The sequence below is a fragment of the Tauraco erythrolophus genome, chromosome 27, assembly GCF_009769465.1.
Source record: "Tauraco erythrolophus isolate bTauEry1 chromosome 27, bTauEry1.pri, whole genome shotgun sequence".
Lineage (NCBI taxonomy): Eukaryota > Metazoa > Chordata > Aves > Musophagiformes > Musophagidae > Tauraco > Tauraco erythrolophus.
In genome coordinates this window covers 2,584,718-2,608,825 of record NC_141491.1, presented here as the reverse complement: position 1 = coordinate 2,608,825, position 24,108 = coordinate 2,584,718, and the positions used below count along the sequence as shown (strand labels likewise).

The 24,108-nt window shown below is 51.8% G+C and overlaps 1 protein-coding gene across 1 annotated transcript; it reads left to right on the top strand.

Annotated features, from left to right (window-relative positions):
* The first annotated feature begins 1,551 nt into the window (after positions 1-1,551).
* SLC60A1 (solute carrier family 60 member 1) lies at positions 1,552-22,962 on the top strand. Its single transcript, XM_009983348.2, has 10 exons — positions 1,552-1,781; positions 8,090-8,288; positions 8,418-8,657; positions 14,222-14,390; positions 16,148-16,263; positions 17,315-17,488; positions 19,337-19,484; positions 20,147-20,217; positions 20,427-20,547; positions 21,246-22,962. Exons 1-10 carry the CDS (start codon positions 1,552-1,554, stop codon positions 21,308-21,310), a joined length of 1,533 nt encoding a protein of 510 aa, XP_009981650.2. The 3' UTR covers positions 21,311-22,962.
* The last annotated feature ends 1,146 nt before the right edge of the window (positions 22,963-24,108 follow it).

Sequence of the window (24,108 nt, the reverse complement as noted above, 5' to 3'; positions counted from 1 at the left end):
TCAAGTAACTCCAGCTCCTCACATAAGGAGATGGACAAAGCGGGGCAGGAGATGACCTTCCCAGCAGCGTTTTGATGGAAAGGCCTTTATTGCCACAATCCTTCCTCCCCTGGGCTGTTTTGTCCCCACCTGCAGATGGGGAAAAAGAAGCTGAGGTCATCTGCAGTGGTGTGGCCTCTCAAAGCCAGTTACTGCCTGGCAGAGAGAGCCTGAGGCTGTGGCTTACAGGCCTGTGCATCAGCCTCCCCCTCTCCTCCATCCTGCCATCCAGGCTATTAAGGAAGATGGTTTATCAGATAATGATAAACCCCAATTTCCAGCCATGCTGTTGACTCACTCCATGTCCGTAAGTAGAGCATTTCATTCCTTTCTGACCCTCAGTTTCCCCATCAGTAAAACAGGATAACAACATGGCTCTGTCCTTCCACGCACCTGAGCTGTTTCTTTGATTGCTTAATGGCTTCAGGTGCAGGTGCAGGCCAGTGGCAGGTGTTCTCCCTTGGGGGCAATCAGGGGTTTATTGCCCACCTGTTCTGTGCTGCTGCCCACAGTCACTTTGTTCACTTTGGTGGTTGAAGACGATGTGATCTGCTCTCCTTACTTTGGGAAGACTCCAGGGGATGCCGCAGGTAGGGAAGAACAAGGACTCGGATGCAATTTGGATTAGCTAAACATTAAGCTATGTCCAGGTGGAAATGAGCACCTATGAGCCCTGGAGCAGCATTCCTGAGGCACGGGTCACAGGATGTGTGAGTACATGTGTGGGTCTGCTGGTATGGGAAGGGACCTGGTGTGCAGGGCTGGAGCCAGCCCTCTGTAATGGCTGAGCTCCATCGATTCTGGCTTGTCTGGAAAGAGTGTTCTAAAAATTGCTAGCCTTTCCTAGCTAAAGTAGGTGAAATATTTATAAATCCATCCTCTAGAGGAGACCTTTTGCGTAAGCATCCAACCACTCCGGCTTTAAAACACGCACCCCCTCCAAGCCATCTAGTGCTTCTCAGCCAGGGAAGGGGCAACTTTAATTGCATTTGTCTGGAGCGGTTGCACCTATTTACGGGTGCAGAGACAGTCGGCAGCAAGGAAAGGGGATTTCTGGGCTTCCTTGCTCCGCCGCGCTCTCTGTTGCATCGGGGTCGCTGCTGTGGCCGTAGTTCCGAGCCGTTTGCGCGCTCAGGTGCGGAGCGCGCAGCCGGGGGCTGCCCCACTTTTGGCAGGATGATGCAAACCTCGCGGGGGTAGGGGGGAGGGCGAGGCGGGGGGGTGCGCTCGGGCTGCTTTCGGCCCCCGGAGGGATGCGGCGGAGCGCGGCTGCCTCGGGCGGAGCGGGGTCCGCCGGGGGATGGAGGGGGGGGCTCCGCCCGGCCCCGGGAGGCGGCGGCCCCCGGCCCCGGAGGCGGAGCCAGCGCCCGGCGCGGCACCGCGGGCTCCGGAGCCACATCCTGCAAAGGAGGAGCGGGGCGGCGGCGGGGCCGGCACCGGGACCGGCACCGCGATCGGGGCCGGGCGGCGCGGGAGCCGCATCGCCGTGACCGCCCCGCGCCGCCGCCCAGGATGTGGTGGGACGAGCGGGTGTCGGCGCGGTTCCGGAGGAACCTGCAGCCCACCCTGACCTACTGGAGCGTCTTCTTCAGCTTCGGCCTCTGCATCGCCTTCCTAGGGCCCACGCTGCTGGACCTGCGCTGCCAGACCCAGAGCTCCCTCTCGCAGATCACCTGGGTCTTCTTCTCCCAGCAGTTCTGCCTCCTGCTCGGCAGCTGCCTCGGAGGGGTCTTCAAGAGGACGTAAGGCGCCTGGCAAACTCATCGCACCTCCCGCGGGCCTCCCCTTTCTGCTGGGCTGGGGGTGGGCAGTGCCAGCCCCCCCCTCCCCGCACCCCAGGCTTCGCCTCCCTCCCGCGTTCTCCCGCCGGCTTTGCGCGGCGGAGCGGGGATGCTGCGATCCGCGTGGGAAAATCCTGCCCGAGCGGAGGGCTCCGTGCGCGTCCCGGAGGGTCCGCAGCCCTCTCGCCCCGGCGGCTCGGAGGGAGGGGGCTTCCCGGGAGGTGCGGGGCGGGAGCGGCTCTGCGGGCAGCTGCTCTCCTCGCCTGCACGGGTTTGTAGCCCTGGAGAGGAGGTGTCGGTTCTCCTGGAGCTCAGGACAGAGACAGCTTTAGTGTGAACTTACAGCCAGAACTTCCTGGAGGGTGTTTTCCTTGACCTGATTGTTTGTCACAAATATTGTTAGAAGCCTGTTTTAATAACCGCAGCGTCAGAAACCGAAATATTGTCGTGCTTCCCAGGAGTCTGGGCAAACGGAGGTGAGATGCGAGTGGTCCTCATGGTCTCGCTGTCGTGTGGGACGAGGGCAGCGGCAGTGCCTGGGCTGCATGGGGTGGCCAGGCCTGGCAGTGTGCTCCATGGGCCAGCGAGACACGCGGGCACAGCCCAAACGGGGGGGTTTGCACTGAGCCTCCTGCCCAGGATGTGTTTAAGATAGGGAATATGCGATGGCTCAACCCTAAAGATCGCCAAACAGGCGTTTGATTTGAGGCTTGATGACAGCTCTGCTCTGCTGAGAATCAGCTGATTGTTTACATTGTCACTAATTCTTCAGGCAGTGATGTAACATTTCAGCTCCATGTGTGTCTCTGACATACATGTCATACATGTATATGTTTAACATGTATATGAGAAAATTTTGCATGAATCCTTCGCCGCTTCAAAGTGCCCATTTAAAACGTGTTGTTAAACTCTTGTCTCATGAATTGTGCAGAGTGTTGGCCAATGAAGGTGGCATTAGAGCACTTGTTAAATTACCACCCTGGTACATAGAACTGTCCCAGTCCTCCTGTCCAGAGTGCAGAGGCTTTGAGGAGCAGCCGGAGCTGCTCTCTGTCGGGCTGTCCCAGCAGAGGAGATGTGAGGTGGGGTGCCCAGGAACGGGGATGGCACGTGGGAGCTTTGCCCTACGTCTGAGAGTGATGGGTCAGCAGGCAGTGCCTTTGCCAGCCCCCAGTCTGCTTCGCATATGTTTGAAGGAGCAGCGAAGGAAAATGCAGAATTGTTTCCTGCTGTCAGCTTCCTACCCAAAGCTCCTGCCCTTGGCCAGCGGGTTACACAGGCTTGTTTGGGGTTTCGTGCTCAGAGGCTCCCAAACTTTTAACAGCAGCGTGTTCGGAGAAGAGTGTGTTTGGTTTGCTGTGATTACGAACCAGGACGTGTTTGTGATCGCGGCGTCTTGGAGCAACGGGCTTTTGCAAAGCGTCTGCGAGCCCCACGGAGGGGCGGCAGCCCTGCCAGGCAGGAGGGCATGTTTCGGATAGTTGTAGCTTGTGAGCGTTGTAGGGGGTTACTCGGAGCGATGCAGCCTACAAACGTGTGGGTTTGGATGGGAATATTAACCATTCAGATGCTGGGAGCTCCTGTACTATCGCCGTTTCAGGGACGGACAGATCGAGCTGTCCTGCTAAGGGTTTCTACTTCTGGGCCATGCTGTGGGTTTATAAATCAAATTATGCTGGCCCTGGTGCCGGGCAGGGAGGAGCACTGGACAGGTCATCTTTTCCAGTTAGGTGGTGGATAGCCGCTGGTGGAGGATCTCAAAGCATCTCCTGCCTGCAAGCCAGCCAAGCCAAGTCTGGCTGCAAGCTGCCTTTAATTTCTAACGACTGAGGAACGTAGACTGTGTTGTTTGCTTTCGATTAAAATGTGCGTTGGTCTGAGCTGTCCGCTCTGAATGATGGACTCAAGAAGGAAAGCCAGTGTTGGTACTGGATTCTGTGGCAGAACTGGGTGATGGGACCTAAATAACGTTTTGGTCCTCTCACCAGAGAAGTTGCTGAATGCTGGGTTGTAGTCTCTGCTCTCTCAGCCCCGCTGGAGTCCTGGAGCACTGGGAGGGCAGAGCATAATGGTGGCATCTGTCCCTTCTGTAACTCAGAGCCAGCCTGGACTGCCAGAACTAGCTCCAGAATTCCCTCTCCTGTGTGATTTCAAGGAAGGGGAAAGTTTGTCATTGCAAGTTTCCCAGAGCGATGCAGAAATGCAGCTATTGCCTGGGGTGCTCTGCGCTGGAGAGCCGGGTTTGCTGCGTGGTCGCTTCCCTGGCGTGTCCGGAGGCGCGAAGCCAGAGCTGCGGGAAGAGCAGCTCCCTGCGTGGCGCGTTGTTTAAGCTCACGCTCAGGTTCATAACAGGCTGCTGCTCTCTGGTAGCTCATCCCCGGGGTTTGCTGGGTTGTGGTTACAAGCTCTGCTGCAGAAGAATACAGGTTTTTACAGGGTATTCGCATGAGTGGGGCTGGGGTTCAGGCGGAGCGCGTGCCCTGCCTCGAGCCCTAGTGCTGCCGTGGTGCTGGTAGAGGTTCCTGGAGCAAGGGCAGCCCTGGCAGCAGCTGATACCCTCCGCAAGGAGCCCTGTGCACCTTTGCATGATGCACCTGATGGCTCTTGATTCCTGGTGTCACCTGGGGTGGGTGGGAGCACTGAGAGGGCTTGAAACTCTGCCTGGACTCAGAAACCCAAGTGGGAGGTGAACTCTTTGGTAAATCCACCCCTGGCACCGCAAACTCCAGGGCTGAGCTCTGTGCACCTGTATCCTCCACCGCTCTCCCTCTTCCTTCCCTTGCCTTCTCCTTTTCTCTTCACATTTTGTTGGATTTTAAGCTTTCATTGTGAAGTTAAAGTCATGCTCCCTCTGTGCTGCCGTTTTTGTTTGTGTGTTTTGTTTTGTTTTGTTTAAATTCAGAAACTGCACTTTTGTGTCCTCCTGTATTTTTTTTGCTTTAGCTCAGGGTCAGCCCTGAGCTAGTCCCACTGGTGTTAGCAGAGGAGAGGAGGAGGCTGGTAGGTCTGTTGCTATGTTGGAGCCCTGAGCAGGCTCTGCTTGAAGGAGTGATCCACACTGGGACCTGGAGGGATGATGAGATGGGGCCCTTTTACCCTTCTTTCATCTCTACCTTGGGGCATCTGCGCACGTCCCAGCACAGCTGGGTGTGGATGACCCTGTTCTCTCCCTGCCCTTCAGACTCCCATCTTCCAAAGGTTTCTGTTCAAGCACGTGGCTGAAGTGTGCAGGACACTTCTCACCGCAGAGGAAAGCAAAGCCTTTTGTTGCTGAGAGCAGAGAGCACAGTGACTTGAGTATGAGCTCCTCGGAGGAGGCAATGGTTGCCAAGCCTGGCCTGTGCTCTGTCCTGGAGACAAGAGCACCAGAAGGCAGATGTGGGATAATCCATGCCACCTTCTTCCATGTTCTCACCTCGTCCCCTTAGGGCTTAGGGTTTTTAATGATCAGTTTTTCAAGTCTGAATTAGCCTGATTATCATTTTTCTTCTTGATGTGAGGGACTTAGAAAATGCTCCCTGGGGTGCAGAAAAACACAGTTGAAGCTGAAGAGTGCCTGCTGCAACGGGAACGCTGGGGTGGGGGTTAAATACGCTGTGTGGGAAGGAGAGGGGCAGCTTCGCTGGCTGAGGCTACAGGATAGCATTAACCATCCTAATGCCATAGAGATCAGCCTTAAACCTTTCTGGCGAAGCTGAAGACCCTTCCTCAAGCCTTGTGATGGAGCCAGGACATGCTCTCAGTGGTCCTGAAACAGAGCCCGTGACATCGCGAGGCTCGTTTCACACGCTGCTGAAGTGAAGCCTGCCCTGGGCACAGACACGGGGACCGGTTAGTGATGGGGAGGGCAGCAGCATCAGAAAAGGACCATGGCATAACATCAGGATTGCTCTTTAAGCCCTTTGGAGGGGTGCATTGATTTCACACCATCAAGATAATGGCGTTCAGACCCCCTCTGGAAGTCATGGGATGCCTCATGTAAGGATGCTTTCGCAGAGGTTTCTTTGTAAAGAAATCCCCCGGCTGCTTGTTTGGTGCCTCTCTGGGTGCTGAGCAGTGTCCTTCAGCTACACCTTGGGGGTCTGGCATGGGAAGCCAGTGATTTCTTGTCCCCCCTAATGCCAGAGCCAGGGAAGGGGGCAGCAGGGCTGCGTGCCACCCTGGGCTGTGGGCTGCTGGTGTTTGCGGGGGTGTGCAATTGTGTTATTAACATCTTCCGGCTGGAGACGGGAGTTTTGCCTCATTGGGGAAAAGTGAGGTGATATTTTTAATGCTTTTTAAGGTCATAACATCATCTGCAATTAATGTTTAACTCTAGTGAATGAACGCGCTCCCTAGCCAAGCACAAGTGGTGCTGTGGTTGTTTTGCTGGGGCTGCAGAAGAGGAGAGGTATTTCTGGGATGTCTCGGTGTGCGTTTCCCTGTCGCTCCCAGCCTGGGATTCACCAGCTGCTGGTGCCTCTGCCTCTCCCTCCTGCTCTACCCTGGAGGGTGCTGCCTCGTCTCTCCAGGCTCAAAGCTGCCTCTCTCTCATTTGCTGTCTGTTTTTCCTGCTGTGACTGTGCACATCTCGCTTTGCTCCCTCCCTCCCCCAGAAATCCCACGCTGGCTCCCCGTTTTGCTGTCAGAGGAAGATCAGTAGTTATGGCTTTGCAAAACATTGGCTCCACCAATGTGGTCCGGCTGATGGGTGAGCGGGGCTGGGCTGGGAGATGGGAGCACGCCGAGGAGCTGGCACAGCTGAGCTTGTGCCACCGGGCAGGAGAAAAAAGGAGACGTGTCCTTGGCCCGTTTTTCTCCCCGGTGCTGTTGGAGTGCAGCGTAAGCAACAAGCAGGATGTGGAAAGCCAAATCACTCTGGGTTTGCAGATGAATGAGGGCCGTGCAGAAACGCAGTGACATGCCCAAGGCCGGGCCGTTCTGGACGAGCAGTCAGGGCAGGGGGGCTGGTACCACGGTGCCCGGCAGCCGCGGAGGCTCTGCTGCAGCTCCAGTCTGTGCCTCCTCGTCACCTTCTCCTCCTCCCTCCTTGGGCAGAGCCCAAAGCAGCCGTGGGGTGCAGGCAGCCCGCAGGAGCCAGCTGCAGGCGTTTTGCTTGCTGGTTGTCCGAACCGGGGACACACCAGTGCATCACCAGTCCTTTGCTGTGGACAGACGGCTGTGCCCCCATCCCCCTGCTGCAGACCCCAACTGCTAATTAGCAACTCACCGTAGCAAGCTGCTGGCTGTTGCAACGAGCTTCTACTGGGGTTTGGGAGCCCGGGGTGGGGAGGGGACGAGCCTGTGCTACTTACTCTCTGCTGTGACTTTATAGTCCCATCTTTCTGCTAGTTTCAGTGCTTCGCTGTCTGGTCCCTGCTTCCTTCCTTCCTTCCTGCCTTTCGACTTGGCAGCTCCGGAGCAGCGCGGTGCCAGCCTGGGCGCCGTTCTCCAGCGATCTGGCTAGCGCCCGGCTCACACCGAGCAGCCTCCCCGCGCTGCCACCAGGCTCGAGGCGTAACGCACCAGCTTTACCTCTACCACACACGTCCCTCGGGCTTCTCCGATGGTCCATGTGGGTTGGGAAGTGGCTGCCTGCACCGGGACGGGCAGCAGTGCTGCATCCCGCCCCGTTGTGCAGGGGAAGGGACGATGCTGCAGAAGAGAGATGGCACAGGGCACGAAGGGGGAACCAGGACAGCGCATGCAGGCAGGTCTGGGATGACACCGTGATGTGACACCAGCAGCTCTCTCCCTGCCGGGAACTGGGGTTGCCCAGCAGCTGTCATACCTGCTCAGCCTGCTCCTGTGATACAGCCCTGCATGAGAAATGCCCTGGAGCTGCTCAGAAGTCATGATGTGGCCTCGCCTGCACGTACCCATGTCCCTTTCCATTCCCAGATCTGCCCAGTTAACAAGGGAAGGTTCTCAGGCCTTATTCTGCCTTGAAACATGCAGAACACAGCTTTGAAGGGGTGGTTACTCCTCTCTGTGAAAGCTGGGTGGAAGATCTGCCTCTTCAAGGCATCACCCTCCGTGCAGGAGGTGGCAGTGCCCTGGGCTGGCTGCAGCTGTGATGTGGAGCTGCAGGGTGTGTAACATCTCCCTTGTCTTGTCAGAGGAGCATGTGCTGGAGCTGTGTTAGTTGGAGCTACGGCCTGTGGGTGCATCTCCTGCTAATGCCCCCAGCCCTGACTAACCTGGGGCCATGAATGGGAGGCAGGGCTGTGGTGCAGGTGCTGCTCTCATGGTAGTAATTCTGTCCTGTCTTTCCTCTTTCCTTGTCTCAGGTTGGCTCAGTCCCTGTTTGCACTCTTCGCCTCATCGCTGGCGATCTCCTTGGTCTTTGCCATCATCCCTCTGTGCCACAATGTGGTGGTCCTGGCTGTGGTCATGGCTGTGGCAGGACTGGCCATGGGTTGCATCGACACCATCTCCAACATGCAGCTGGTGAAGATCTACCAGAAGGACTCGGCCATCTTCCTGCAGGTGAGCATGGAGCCTGTGTATTCCCTGTGCTTCCTCCTCTGAGGAAGAGGAGTGAGGGGCTCAGCAAGACCCCTTGCAGAGGAGAGCAATAAACCCTCCTGCTCTGCTTGCTTGTCTCATCTCTTGCAGGCCCTTCATTTCTTCGTGGGCTTTGGAGCACTGCTAAGCCCACTGATAGCTGACCCCTTCCTCTCAGACACCAACTGCATCCTCTCAAACTCCACGGCCAACTCCTCCAGCAACCTCCCTCACATCCGCAAGTCCCTGGTCCTGCACCATCCGGGCAACCTGTCTCACTACGACCTGCCGATGAAAGGCATGGTGGTCACGCGTGTCTCCTATGCCTTCTGGATCATGGCCCTCATCAATGTAAGTGCTGCAGCTGGAGTGGCCCAAGCTGTTGCTGGGGACATCTCTGCTTCTCGGCTTTGCAGACAGCTGTGGTGTTTGGGGGGGCTGGTGGCTGTTAGGTGGTCCCAGTAATGGAAGGAGGCATGAGAACGGTCGTGCTGGTCCACAGCAAAGGTTCATTTTTTGCCAAGCGCCCAGTTTCCAGCAGGTGCCTGGGGCAGGAGGACAGGGCTCTGCGGAGCTCAGCCAGTGGTCACCGCACTGTCAGATGTGGTGGGGTCGATGCACCATCCTGCGGTGATCTGTCTGATCTCTCCGGAAGCAGGTTGTACCTCCAGCATCCCCCCGGGCAGGAGTTACACCAGCTGCCTACGCTCAGAGCCACAAGGTCTCCTCTGTGGTCAGTCTGGGGAGGAGCTCGATGGTGCAGAAGGGTGATTTGCAGAGATATTCGTAGGAAAGTGCCCATCGATGAACTGAGTTCCTGGAGCTGAAAGCTTGAGCAGGGTCTCTCTGCCTATTTGTTACGTTTCCCTGGTGATTTGCAGCAGATGTAGGAGCCCTGCGGCTGTTCCTTTGTGAGAGAGATGGGATTTAGTGCCCATCCTCTTTCTCTGCCCTGCTGGGTCCCAAAGCTGATCTCCAGCAAGCTGCTTTTGCTGGCTGCAGGCTCTCTTTGAAATGTAGCCCTGTTCCTTACCCCCAGTTAATACCCGAATCCCAGTGTGGTTAAACGCAGCTGGTCCCTTACGTGGCCCTGCTGGGCTGTGGCCACTGTCATGCCCGTGCCCAGGCCCTCTGCAGCAGAGCTGGCTTGGCTGCCCATGTCGCTTCTCTGGCCGCAGGAGCCCTGGGAGCGTGTGTGTAGGATCGCGCACGCAGACCTGGAGCGATACGCGCGGAGCGTGTTGTCGCAGCGAGCGACGGCCGTGCTGGGATCAATGGTGAGGGCAGCTCCGCTCCAATCCTGTGGAATGCCTCGTTGTGCTTCGTGCGTGGGAGCTGCTGCTGGCAGGAGCGTTGGGGTCCCCCGTGAGCAGAGCCGAGCCCAGCTGGGGCAGCCCTTGCCACGAGGTGCTCTGTACTCTTTATAAAGAGCGTGCCAGGGCAGGGGCTCTCCCCTGGAGACCTTCTGTAGTGGAAGTGAAGGGTGATCCTGCTGGAAGGAACCCACCCGCCCATCTGCCCTGCAGCCCCAGTACCTCCTGCCCCTTCCCTGGGTAGGTTTAGCCATTGCCCTTCTCCCAAAACACATGGACACACTGGTGCTCCTTCTTCCTGTCCCAGGCCAACGAGCAGCCCTTGATCTTCCACCACTCCATTTACTCCAGGCCAAGGGCACAGGTTTCTTTGTGCACTTGGTCTTCACGTTTGCCAAATAACTAAAACATACCCCAGTGCTCCTCATCCGGGGGCTTTCGTTAGCCCGAGGCCGCGCAGCTCGCTGATGCGAGGAGAAGAACGGGCAACTGAAATAGCGGGGCAGGTGCCGTAAGGAGTTTCCTTGCAGAAGTACTGAAAAGGATGCTCTGTGCCAAGGAGGAGAAGCCAGAGTTAATTACCTCTGCGTGTGCCGTGGGAATTGTGCTTTTAATTACGCTCGAGTGTTATCTATTTTGCCAGTCAATCCTGAGCAAACTAATTTAGTTTTGAAGGCAGCGTTTAATATCTGCTTTGAATACAACGATGTGTCTGATACTGGTGGGAGGGTGGTCGCCAGACCCCTCTCTGTTCCTACCAGTGTCCCGTGGCCGTTTTGGGGGCAGGATGGGACCCTGGGCTGAGTCCCGCTGTGCTCAGCAGCTGACACATAGCAGCAGGTCGTGAGCTGGGCTCGTGCATCGCGGCACGGTCGAGTGCTGTTTGCACGTGTGGGTGGTTTGCACGTGTGTGCACACGCTGCGTAGGATCACCAGGGATACAGCAACAAGTCCCGGGGTGCTGGGAGACTCCTGGTTTTTGGGATGAGGGTTATAACAAACAGAAGAGGAGCGGGGAGCCGGACGTATGCCGCGCACGTGGCTCTCGAGCATGTCCCCACGCCAAAGCTGAGCTGTTGTTGTCTTTCCCAAGGCCTTGCTGGGGGAGCTGACTCGGTTCCTGCTTTAAACTAAACAGCCCAACCCACTGGCTGGAGATACCGAGAGCAGCTCAGCTCCAAAACTGCTGACCCTTCTTTAAGGTGCAAACGTCAGAGGAAGGTGATGATGATAATTGGTATTTAAAACCCCAGGGAAGTGCATGAAATGAGTAAGCCGTAGAAATGGAAACCAGGACCAGCAACTTTGTTATGAAATGGTCAAAAACGTATTTTCATCGCAGTTTTCACCGGACTCTATGTATTCTGACAAGACGCAAGCTGAAATGATTCATTTTGATTTCTTGCTTTGTTTCAAGTGGAAATGTCTCAATTTGACTTTGGCATAAATGCAACGTGTAAAGCTGACAGAATAGTTGTTTCGAAGTTATTGAAGCAAAATGTTTTTGCTTTAGTAAAATTAAGTGGTTCAACATTATCAAAACAAAGTGCTTGGATGACTCCCAGCCAAAATTTTTCATTCTAAGAGAAAATTTTGGCTTTTTGTCCACATTTGGAACAAAAACATATTTTAAAATTCAGTTTCCCACAGAACGGAAATTTCATCATCCAGCCCGTTCCAAGGGGCTGGAAGTCAGGAAAATGTTCCTCCGAGAGGGATGTGTTTGTCCGGAAGGTGGTTTCCCAGGGGAAGTGTGGGACACTCCATTGTGCTTAGGTTGCTTAAAAGTAGCCTGGATACAATAGCAGGGAACGGTCCCGTGCTCCTGGGGGGAGAGACCGAAATAGAAGCTGGAGGGAAGGAGCCTGGACTATACCCACACTTAACTGCGTGATGCAGCAACTTGTTGAGCTTATAATAATGGTTAAAAGCTGCCAGGAGGAGGAGAACATCCCCAGCGATTTGGCGAGCGGAGCTGGAGCTCCGGGTCCAGGCAGTGGGGCTCCTGCTGCCCACTTTGCCCTTCAGCCCCTGCAGGCTCCCAGCGTGATGCTCCGATTGTAGTCGTAGAATGGTGTGGGTTGGAAGAGACCTTCAAGATCATCCAGTTCCAACCCCCCTGCCATGGGCAGGGACACCCTCCACTAGACCAGGTTGCTCAAAGCCTCATCCAGCCTGGCCCAATGTCCCTCTCCCCCTTGAAAAAAGAAAAGCCTTCTGCCTAAAAGGGCAAAGCAGAGTTGCTGCAGGGGCCAGTGAGGCTCATCATCACCACCTGACCTCTCCCATTGGGACACACGGGAACTGCAGACAGGGAGAGGGACTCAGCACCCACCCGGCAGCTCATGGCAGTGGCCGTGCTCATGTAGTGGCAGTGGAAGGGACGGTCCTCGAGCTGTCTTTGTCCTGTGGTCAGGGTAGGCTGCTCCTCTGGGATGGATTTGTCCCTTTGCTTGGTGAAACGTGCCCTGGCAGGGCTCTGGTGTTCAGCTCTGCTCCTCTCCATCTGCCCACGTAATAGCTGAACTGCTTTTGTGGATGCTCCGTTCCCTGTACACACCCCGGATTTATGGCCAGCCCCGTGGCCACGGGGGACTGTCCCCCAGGCGATTTGCCAGCCGGTGTGCAGGACACAGGGCTGGCTCAGGATGGAGCCCTGGGACCTGCTTTCTCTTGAGCTTGATCCTTTGCTTTTCCCCTCTTTCCTGAGCTTGCTTTGGTGTGGTGGCAGCCTGTGGGTGATGGCTGCACTTGAATGTTGGTGAGTCTATGGATTTTGGGCGTTTCCTACCAGAAACAGCCAGTGCCGGTGGGCAGCTCATGGCTGATGGGGTCAGAGCACCCATAAATGCATCCAAAGCATTGCCAGCCTCAGGATGGTACAGTCTGGATAAAGCAAAAAGGACCCATTTGCTTTGGAGATGAGGATCCAGGGAGCAGGGACATGCCAATGGTTTGACTGGGAACTGGGGGAGTCTGGAGCTGGGGCCCTTTTCTGCGTAGGCACCAAGGGCTCCTTAAGGCTGGAAGCGCCCAGAGACGTTATCTGTACAGCCAGTCCTACTGTGCGGGTTGTTTTTTTTTTTTTGCAAAATCTGCAATTTAGAAGAATAAAATCTGGTCCTGACCTCCGGAAGGATTAGAACTATCAAGCAAACGCGTTTTTCTTCCATGGGACCGAACTAACTGTTCCTATTCCCATTGTTCCCAGAACAATGAAGTCCTCATAAATGAATTCAGGCAAGAGAGGCGGGGTGGGGGGGGGAATTCTCCATACATTTAAATCGTGCCACGAGCCAACAAAAAGGCAGGAAATTTGGAGCTGGAGCTAGAGCTCACACTTGCTCACAGACATGTAGAAAACAAGCGCTCGACGGCTGGAGAGTGAGCTGTCACTTAGGATTTCCTGGCTTTCTCCCCCAGTTTGTTGCAGAATAAACACCACTTGGTTGCGGCGGGAGGAGAAGGGAGGGCTGGCGAGGGGCAGACCCAGCTTTGTTTGCTTCCCTCTGTGTTTTGTTTTATTTTTTTTTCCCCAAAAAAAGAGCAAGTCCCTCCGGGCTTGGAGGCACCACCGAGTCGTGGGTGTGCGCAGGGAGTAGGCTCGTCCCCAGGCACATGGCAGCGAGGGAGGATGGTGCCAGGGGACCTGCCGCTGCTGCATGATGGATCCCGTGGGCAAGTACAAGCCCATGGTCCCTGTGTCCATTGGCAGGAGGTGGAAAGCCCTGACTGCAGGGAACGGTGCTGGTGGGACTGTTGTGTGCTGGGAGCCTGCTCAGCAGCATCCCTGGGTGTGCGGGGGGGGTCTCTAAGGCAGCCACAGCCGAGAGGTTGATGGCTGGGAGCTCGTTGTTCTTCCATCCCAGGTCCCTCAGCTGTACCGAGGGGCTGCCTGAAGCTGCTGGGCTGTGGCGGTGCTGTGATTGTTGGCCTGAGAACCACGAGCTCATCTCTTATGAGATACTGAGCAACCTCTGCTAATGGCTGGAGATGGGCAAAGCAGGTCTTGGAGCAGCTTGCTCCTCCCTCGCAAAGAACTTCAGCTGGAGAAGGTCTTCTGTTAAAACTGTTCTGCTTTCCATAGGCAAAAGCTACTTTTTTATTATTATTCTTTGGGCAGAAGTGGCCAAATGCTTGGAAACCAGAATGTTTCCTTTTTGAAGGGCAGGCATGGTGCTTCATGAGGTTTGTATTTAGGTGCCTTCTGCTCCAGTGTCCCTGTCCTCCATCCCGGGTGAATGGTCCCCAGCTCACCTGACATCCCACAGGGACTGGCAGGAGATGCCCCAGCCATACTATGGATCAAGAGTCTTTGCTCTCAACTTGGTGTTGTGTTTTTTTTTTCTTTTTTTTCCCTCCTGAACAACATCAGCTCTCTGAACAAGCCTGTGTCCCTCCTGCAGCAGCTCCTTACCCCGTTGCCAGCCCCTGTCCCTGCTCTGAGGTCGGGGCAGTGCGAACCTTTTCTCAGAGGTTAATTCTGGCACATCTGTTGCAGATGCTGAGAGCCACTTTCTAAAAGGCCCTGGCACCTGGGGGACTGCCTGTATTTTGTGTGTGGCTGGTCGTGCTTACCTGCCCCTCTCTGTTCCTCCCCAGCTGCCGGTCCCCATCGCCGTGTTCTTCTTGCTCTACAAGGAGCGGATGGTGCCGTGCTTCAGCAGCAGCAGCCACCCGCTGCTGTCGGCCGACGAGCTGGCCATGGAGACGCGGCCCACGGAGAAGGACGATCTCTCCACCACCGTGCAGAGACCCCGCGCAGCAGGAGGTGAGCTGGAGGCACCTCTCCTATGGGTTTGGAGGAACGGGGGGGTGTGAGCAGTGGGAGAAGAAGTGGTATTTCTGAGTTTCTCCAGTGAATTTAACAAGTGAGGGCCATCGCTATTGTCTAAGGAGGAAGCTTTCCAAAATGTACACGTGACTGTAATCCAGAAGTACCCAAGCAATCCAAACAGGCAATTTGGTGCCTAATTGCCCTCAAATTAGATGCATCCTTAACCCCTGGCCAGAGATTAGTCTCCTGCCCTTGGGACTCCAGGCTGCTTTTTCTCCAAGCTGTCCTAAAACTAAACCTGGGCTCCCAAGTCGTTGAAGCACATGTGAAAGTTGTGTCCCTTTGTTTCTTTCTGGTTTTCAGTCAGGTTTTGAGCTGGCTCTGCTGACTGTTCAGTTTACAAGAGGTCATCGTGCTGCAGAACACTGATTTTTATAAGTCTGAAAGGAATAAGGACAGCGCCCTTGTCTGAGGGGGAAAAGTTAAACTCCAGCAATAGTTTGCTCTTGAACTTGTGACTACTCCCTGTTTTGAGGACAATAGTAACATTGTTCTTTGCTACCCAAGAGAAACGTACCAATGTAAATCCTTCAGCTAAATGGTGAATCTTGGAAGTAATCGTATTTTAGGGTTATGATGAGTTATCAGAGGAGCATTTAGTATTGCTACAGAAGAAGTGGCTCTGCCTGAACAATAAAAGGAAATTTTAGGGGATACTTGAAGGCAGAGGCAGTTAGAGATGTGATGAGGAGCTGCAGGGAACGATCGTAGATGTCTCTAATGGAGTGGGTTCTCTGGTGTCCGATAAGGTTGTGCTCATCTGACAGCATTTCCCTTAGCGGAGACACTGATGGTCTCTTTCCTCAACCCAGCTGCCCATTTCCATACAACCCACTGGAGCTTCATGTTCTTCAGATCTCCATCTTCCTCTTAAATGCAGTTGAGATTAATCCTTAGAGAAGCAGGATGACTGTATGCTGACTGCTGCGATCTCTGACAGACACATCTGTGCTGGCAAAATTCTCCTTTCCCCTAGAAGTAGGGAGAATTTCATCTTTGCTGTGCAGGAGGAACTGTCTCACCTGCACAGGACTCCAGGTGCCGTTACCTCAACACCAGCCCTTTGCACACCTCAGAGCAGTGTGATATAAGCATGGGGATGGACAGTTGGGAATACGGTCAGGAATTCCTGGGGTCCTGACCCCCAGCTTTGGCAGGCTGTGGCTCCCAGTGGTCTATTCAGAGGAGGCAAGGCTAGCTGTGAGTTTATCACCCTCTTTCCCAAAGTTGGCTTGTTTGGTTAAATATAATTTATCGAGGAATGTGAGCTCTCCTGGGCAGGACTCTCCTGAGTGGTGGTACCAAGGACGAGGGGCTCTGAGCATGAGTGCTATGACCAAATGGGCTTGTTTCTATTGACTGTAAGAGCGAGGCCAGCAATGCGTTGCTCCTAAATGGGAAGAGGAGCACAAGCAGCTGGAGTAAGAGAAGCAGCAAGTATCCTGCAGAGCTTGGAACCCAATCTGTGGACAGCAGCCCATAAGCATATTTGTCTTTCTTCTGAAAGTTTCTAGGTAGGTAAAGAGGGAGGTTGTGTCAGCAGAGGTTAGCTGTGGCTCCACATTGTTCACCGTCCTCTATGAATTTCTGTCTTGCAGCTGAGCACAAAACAAATCCCCATTGCGGGCTGGCAACCACCCAGCCCCGGGGGGACCTTCCAGCTAAGTTTGCTTTGCATTGTTTTTCACCAGGTCATGATGACTTATTTAGCTGCTGCCAAAGCAAAAACTTCAGAGGGGCTTCTTACACCTACTTCGCAGTCCACATCACTGGGGCTCTTGTTCTCTTCATGACTGATGGGATTGTGGTGAGTTCAGCTGATAGAAGGATCCTGTCTGAGCAAAGCTATATGGCTTTCTTCCTTCCAAATCACTTGTAACAGCCCAAATCCACCACGTCTCCTCTGCGTGCGATGGGCTGGACCTGAGGGTCTGCTGCTGCACCGTCTGGTTCCCGAGGTGGCTCGTGCAAAGCTAATCATAGTCAGGCTGATGTGTGCCCTGCTTCTTGAGAGGGTTTTGTGGCTTCTCCTAGGCTCTGTGTTGTTGCAGATTGCTACTAACCTAGCCAGTTTAGAGCTGGAGTTGTGATCTTGTCTACTTGCACGCAGTGGAGGTCTCTTCTCACTTCAGCCAAGAGGCAGGAACAGCTTTGTTTATTTCCTAAGAAATGGTGACTCTTGGTTTGAGGGTCTCCTGAGCCCACAAAAGATGGGAGCATGTGGGGATGGTGCAGTCTCTCTCCGTAGTGGCCCGGCGGCACGTTCCCGGCCGGCACAGTCGCACGGGGTTCGCCGTGCGTAGCACTTCTGTCCGGGTGAGGAAGGCTCACTCTTGACTGGCAAGTTGCTGTTCTTTTTCTTTCGACAGTTTTGTCTCAGTCCCCTCATGGTAAAATACTGCTGGGTCTTACCAGGGCAATAAATAGGGTCCTGAAAGGCGAGCGGGGGCTACTCAAAGCAGCTGTCAGATACGGGAACTTTCCAGGGCCTCCATCTTCGAGGATGATCAACTCCGGGTTCGTAATGTGATGCAGTATAAAAGTCCAAAAGGACAAGACAGTCCCTAGGGAAGAGAGCATCTCTACAGATAGAAGCCTGGCATGCCTTTTACCTAGTAAGCTCTCCTAAAAGGGCAAGACTTAACAGCACTAAGTCCCGTGTTCTGCTTCTGGTGGAAGCCTGCCTCCAGCTGCAAACCCTTGGGAACAAGGTCCATTGAGGTTTGGTAGAAAATCCATAGGTGGGCTCTCCAGCACTATCACGATATTGTGGGTATTTGAGGGACAGGTTGAAGTTAAAGTTGCAGTGACTGTAAGTCATCGCAGCGACGTGACACGCTGGTTTGTTTTCCCTGCAGGGAGAGTACTCGGGCTTCGTTTACAGCTACGCGGTGGAGGAGCCTCTCTCGGTGGTGCATAAAGTGGCCGGCTACCTGCCCAGCCTCTTCTGGGGATTCATCACGCTGGGCAGGCTCATCTCCATCCCTGTGTCCTACCGGATGAAGCCAGCAACTATGGTCTTCATCAATGTGGTAAGGCTGTCTTTACTACGTTTTCCTTCCGCTTGCCTCCGAGATGTCGTCTGGTGCTGGTTTTGATGAGCAGAACTGGTGGATCCGCACCAGGCCCTTCTCTGCCTCGCTCTCTGCGTGTTTGCGGCTGAGTCCGATGCACGGGGAAGCTCAGATGTACAACTTGGTTGCTTTTCTGAGCTTGCTCCTCAGTTAATCTAATGTTAGATTTGTGAAAGCACCTAGTGAAGCGTCTGCCAGCTTTATCTGCTTTGCACTCTGTCTTCTCTGGCTTTTACAGGGAATTTCGTGCCCACGTGAGCTATGGGAAAGGGAAGGCAGATAGTTCAGTAAATTCTCTGCTTAGACCGTAGCAGCTGTCGAAGAAACCAATGTGGTGTGAGGTTGCTTAAATTAATAAAACGTTCACTTGAAGAAAGAGAAAGAAGTCCTTTAAGGATATATAAGGTGGACGCATGTAAGGATGTGACAGACAACAGGGAGGGAGTTGTTCCCATTTACACTTCTTACAAAAAAAGAAGAAAACAAACAAGTGAGAAGGCAGCTAATTTACAATTTATTTAAACCAGAAGTTATTTTGGTAGCGAGTTTCAGGGTTAATATTGCGAGGCCGAGAATATATAACAGGGTGGTGAGAGAACAGGCGTGACAGTTGGCAATGGGACACTTTGAAGGTTTAGGCTGATGTCTTTTGCAGACAGGAGGCAGGTGCAGCAGCTGGCTCAGCACCTTGCTGCTGGTCACTTCAAAACTGAGCTTAGATACCAACAGATAGAGCCAAAGGTGATGGTTTAAGAACAAGTGCAATCTCCTGCTTTAGCACAGTCACTGCTTACACGGGAGCAGGGGAAGCTCAGCGTCAGCACATCTCTTGGGCAAGTTGTTCTCATGGTGTTGACTCACGGACAGGTGCGTGCATCTCCTTGATGCACACTACTGGCTTAATCACTCGTCTGAACTGCACAATTGCTCTATTAATCAGCCTGAGGATGAGACAATATTTGGAGAGAAGAGGGAACAGCATCCATCCTCGAACAGAAGCCTTCTCACTTCCCCTTAAAGGCAACAGTAGTGGTATCATCCAAGGACAAAAATTCACTTGACTAGCACTGAACCCTTCGTGCAAAGCTTGCTCATTGGTGCTGCTATATGTAGTAAGATACACCAGCTCTTGGCAGTCAGTCATTTCAGCATTACAGCAAACCACAGTTTGAATTCGATTCCTTTAGTAGCCAAATTGCTCTTGTGCACGTGCACACCCCCACAATCCGCGCCTAACCAGTTAAGAGAAACTGGCTTGAGCTGGTGTTGTGGAGCTCCCTCTGCTGACTCTGCACCACGGCCACCTTGGTGCTGAGCAGGTGGTTTGGCTGCTGCTTGGAGAGGACAGCAAGCCAGAGGTGAGGGCGAGTTTGTTAGAATGTGGTTGGATCTTCGGCAGCTTTACTCCTGTGGCTGTTCTCGAGGGTGAGCTGATTCTTTCACATGCTGAATAAGACTTGTTAGTGATTGAGACATGTAAATGTTATGGATGTGGCAGTACTGTTGTGTTTAAAGCTGCAGAGAAAAAGTATTTTTTCAGATACAATCTTAAGTCGCTACCTAATGAAGCTGAGACAGATGAATTGTATATAGTCACTTGCAGTGCTATTATAAAAAGTACCAAATTCTTTACTATAAAGGTAGATGGATTTTATTTGGCTGGCTAGCTCAGTTCTTCAGAGATTGAGATTGTTTTCCAGAGTAGTTTTTTTCTCCCAAACTTTTCTTTAAAAAAATAAAAATAAAAAAAATCTAGAGCCTATCACAACTCAGCATTGACCTTCCTACTGACTTTGTTGTTCACAGGTTGGAATCCTGATAACCTTCCTCCTGCTCCTGATTTTCTCCCACAGCGTTGTCTTCTTGTTTGTGGGGACAGCATCTCTGGGTCTGTTTCTCAGCAGCACTTTCCCCAGCATGCTCGCCTACACCGAGGACATCCTGCAGTACAAAGGTGAGCTGGGACCCAGGCATGCCTGGCAGCCTTTGGAAGAGGGTGGGTGTTCAGGATGAGAGCTCAGATCCCATCACACCTAGCAGTGCCTTCCTAGGAGGCCTGGAAGCAAGATCTCCTTTTGAATACAACGTTTATTCAAGCTTGTAGTCACAAAACCAGACTGCACAAATCCCAGCTTCGTTGCACTAATAACTTTTACAGGCAGCGATCCAGATGGGTTCTTAGTCTCCTGCAGCTTTAGGGCTCTCAGGGACTGACAAGAATGTCCACTTTAGAGGCTTACAGGGAGATAGTTTTGAAAACATCATCCAGATTATCAGTGAACTGAAAATCCCAGAGTTTGGCCGGCTCTTACGGGAGGTCTCTGCCAACCTCCATCTCTCGGGCAGTGATACAGAAGAATGAAAAAGTCTTTCCAGCAAGAAGCAACATCACCTCTGCCAACAGAGACAAGTGACAGAACATGAGATGGGTTTCTGGCTTAAACTTTTATCTTTCCACACTCCTGCAGGCTAGAAGAGGCGTTCCCCACACTAGATGGGAACATACATGAGTATTTGTAAACCTTGTATGGAGAGATCCACGAAAGAGCAGTTTAAAGAAGCCACAGGCAGTTTCACCTGTTCCCTGCCAACACCACTTGCACTATTTCTTTGCAGGCTGTGCCACAACCGTGTTAGTGACTGGAGCTGGAATTGGAGAGATGGTACTGCAGTTACTGGTGGGATCGGTAAGTGTAGGCAAAGCAAAGACAAGGCATGCCAAAAATCAACTGGAACTCTTTAGTAGAAACCTTAGTCCTGGTTTTGGACAGCTGCTGGGAAAAAGCACTGCATTACCTTTGAGCTATCAAATACTAAAGCTCTTGCTGGAATGCTAATGAGGAATTTAAGTGTTATGATGTTGTCTGCTCCCTTCCCCCCCCCCCTCCAATTGCAGATTATACATGACCAGGGCAGCTACAGTTTCCTGGTCTGTGGGATGATCTTTGGAGGCTTGGCCTTTACCTTCTACGCTTTCCTCCTGTTTTTCCACAGGATGTACCCCAAGCCCTCATCAGGTAAGAAAGCACCAGCACTCAGCCCTGCTTTATAATGAGAGGAAGAGTGCCATATGCATCAATGCATAACCAGGGTGCAGCACTTCAGCAAAATGCAAGGAAATGTTTATTTTACTGCTGCTTCCCGTCCTCTCTTCCTGCTTTGACTTGCCCACAGAGCCTTGGCAGCCACAGCTCAGAGTTTGCTTTCTTTTTTTGTTGGAGAAGTAAGGGGAAAAAGCAGGAATGGTCTGTGGATCACAGAGAAACTCTAAGCCAGGGAGGAGGCTAGTTGTGAGAGCACTACTGTGCTACTGCAGAGCTGAGCAGGAGTAAGCCCCAGCACAGACTGCACAAGCTTCCCTACGCTGTTCCCTGGCTAAAATCCAGGGAACGAGCGAGTCTGCCATCCAAAGGCAGCTGTCAGGCTCTTGAGAAAAGCCTCACTGATAAAGGGATTTCTCTTACGTATCGCCTCAGGCTGCATACACTGTTGGCTTTTCTAAGCACCTTTTGTGAAAGGAGCGCTGCGTGACAAGCAGAAAACTTGTCTAGTTACTGGAAGTGGAGACCTTTTTTCCGTGGCCAGTGAAATAAAGGAGCCAGTGTGGTGGGTGATGGGGATAGCAGCATCCGTGTTTGGGCGAGCTCGTGCACGTCCCTGTAAAGCTCAATAGAATCGGTACCTCCAGCTGAGGTGTCTCGTGTCAATTTTGCAGACGTGGATGTTGCCTCACCTGACAAACCAGCAGTAATGGATGACACTGGACAGTACCAGCGCTAGAGAAGTGGCCAAGCCGTAGACAAGCAATAAAACACCACACAATTAAGCATTACTATTAAGGATGATTTCACATTTAATGACTGAATCATGCAAGTTTTCTGCAATCAAAAAGCACAGTAGATTGGGTAAGTCAGAATCAAGGAAACATCCTAAAACACTGCATTGAGCCAAGCACAAGCTGCCCGCATCGTGTGTACCAAAAAGAAGACTGCGAGTGTCAGACTGACCCTGCGGTGTACGGCAGGGGTGGTGGGAGAACAGTTACTCCTGCAAATCAACTTTCTTACCAATTCAGGACGGAGAGCGGGAAGGAAGATGTTCTCTCTTCCGTGTGTAAGACTGAGTATCTCCGGGCTTTGTCACTGAACTTAACAGATTTTTTCTTTTGGCCTGTAATGTACAGAAGCCCCTGCAATTTACAGCACAATGCTGGAGTTGAATTCATTGTTGTGCAACACTGACTCAAGTATATGCCACCTCCATGTATACTTCCAAAGGGGAAAAATTACACAATTGGTAGAACGCACCAAGCGCACAGTGGTAGCAGGACCTCTCTCTATTTGCACAGTTGATTCTTGTCTATTCCACAGTATCAGACATGTTCACTAAGACAGTGTCTTATTCAGCATGCTAGGGCCTCTTGATTATTAAAATCACCAGCTTTTTTTTTTTTTTGAGTCAAGAATGAGTTATGATGGTTTGTTTTGCTTTAAGTCACCAGTTGCAGTGTCTTTTAGGGTGGTTTTATTTCTAGCTTCCAGTTGAAGCTTAAACAGAGGTATTTGGGAGCCAGCCTCCAGCTGCTTCATCTGTGCAATACTCATGTCTGATACCAGGTGCCTTCTGCAAGGTACTCTCCTCACCCCTGCATGCCCCATTCCAAGGAAGGACTGGCTTTGGAAGAGTAAAGCTACATACAGCTCGCTCTTCAGCGAGTGACTGGACATGTACTTTGCGCTTTAACTGCTGCGTGTGGATGTACATATGTACGTGTGTATATAAAGCAGTGTTTAATTAAAGGTGATTGATTGCTAGATTCTCAGCATGACTGGACTCAGGTAACTTAAGCTTTCTGGCCAAGACTATCAGCTGCTGCCTTCACCAGTTCTAGCTTTCAAACTCAGATGGAAGCTAACAACTGTTTAACTTAAACTGTTCTTAGTGTTTCTCTTTTCCAAGCAGTAGGTCTTACCTTCTGTAAAACATCTCCATGAGCTCCCAGGGTTGGGTCTGTAGAAAAAGGTCTCAAGGGAGTAGACTTGTTGAATTGACTTTAGAGCTGAGTGCACATTAGGCCAATGCAGGAGGTAAAAGCAGTTGACTTCTGGGCATAACTCATCGTTGGACTTCAGGAGCCCTCCTGGCCTCCCGTCCAGGGCAGTATGGTATGTGCTGTAATTCTTCTCCAGCACCACAGGATGCCACTGTTACTCTCCTTGAGATACCCAGAAAGAAAAAAGCTGGTACTACAAAACCCATTTGCACCAAAAACCCTGATCTGTCATGAATAGAGCCCCTCCCACCATGACAGCTTTCTCTCCATCCCTGTACAGAGGAAATGAGCATGAAACAATACAAGGAGGGAGTTTATTCTGAAAGAAGTCTATTGAGATTACATATATATCACAGCAGGGACTGTCAGCTGTTAAAAAAAAAAAGTGTATTATTATGTCCTTGCAGATTGATAATACGTAGCTAAGTGCTACTGCCAGAATAACATTTCTTTTGTTACAAGCATACTTGACGATTCAAATCTCCCTTTTGCTCTCAGCACCATATCTAGAATGGAGTTACTCACCAAAGGAAATTTTCACCAGAAGAGGATAGTTCCTGATTTGGCACAAAAACAGTGCAGCACCAGCAACTCCATCACGTCTCCATTCAAGCAAGAAGGGAGAGCGCCTGTGCTGCTGAGAACAGGCAGGTCAGCTCAAGGGCTGATGAACACCCTCATCATCACTGAGCGAGCTGCCCTGCAGCTGTAACTTTCAATTTCCTCTATTGAAAAAAAAAAAAACAACAGTCAACAGATCAGAAACTTTGTTAAAAATATTTATTTAAAAAAATACAATTGTTTTGCATGTCTGGTTGCACATAACTATTAACATATGATTGACTTGAATAATTTGCTACAATGCTTTTTTAAAGCCAGCTTGCATTATACAAAGCAAATCCCTCTGTCAGTTCTTACATAAAATAGTTTTCTTTACCTATTCCCACCCCATTTTTAAAAAAGATTGCAATACATTGATTTTTTTTTTCTATTTTTTTTGCACAAAAATTGAAGCAATAGAAAAGTCACCTGATTTCTCAGGAAAGACCTTCATTAAGTTGGAATAACAACTGCCAATACGCCACTCCGTAAAAGCAGCGTTTGTTACTTTGAAGTGTCATTACAGTGCACTTCCTCCAAAGTAAGTTTTGCATCTTAGAACTTTGCCTCCAAATCATAGTCAAACCTGAAATGTGTTCAAATAACTGCATATCTGCTGTAATCAAGTTGATCAGACTTTTTTTGTTATGATATCAACACGCTGAAGGTCTTCCTAATATATGTTATCTTGGAAGGTTAAATAAAAGCAAATTTAGTAACACTGAACAATTACTGAAAACTTTGGCTATTTATGTACTTGCATTACATACCAGCATTTCTTTTAAAACACAATGGCATTAAGATACTCTTAGTATAAGGTATTATTTTCAAAAAAAAGTTAGACTGAGAAGCTATTCTCTCCCAGGCAAGTTTACCCAACTGCAACGAGAGCACCAAAGCGGTATAAGATTACAGGTGTCTCTGA

Coding starts and splice junctions, on each gene's coding strand:
- SLC60A1 (XM_009983348.2), top strand. CDS start 1,552: ATGTGGTGGGACGAGCGGGTGTCGGCGCGGTTCCGGAGGAACCTGCAG. Junction 8,289..8,417: donor ACTCGGCCATCTTCCTGCAG/GTGAGCATGGAG, acceptor CATCTCTTGCAG/GCCCTTCATTTCTTCGTGGG. Junction 8,658..14,221: donor GGATCATGGCCCTCATCAAT/GTAAGTGCTGCA, acceptor GTTCCTCCCCAG/CTGCCGGTCCCCATCGCCGT.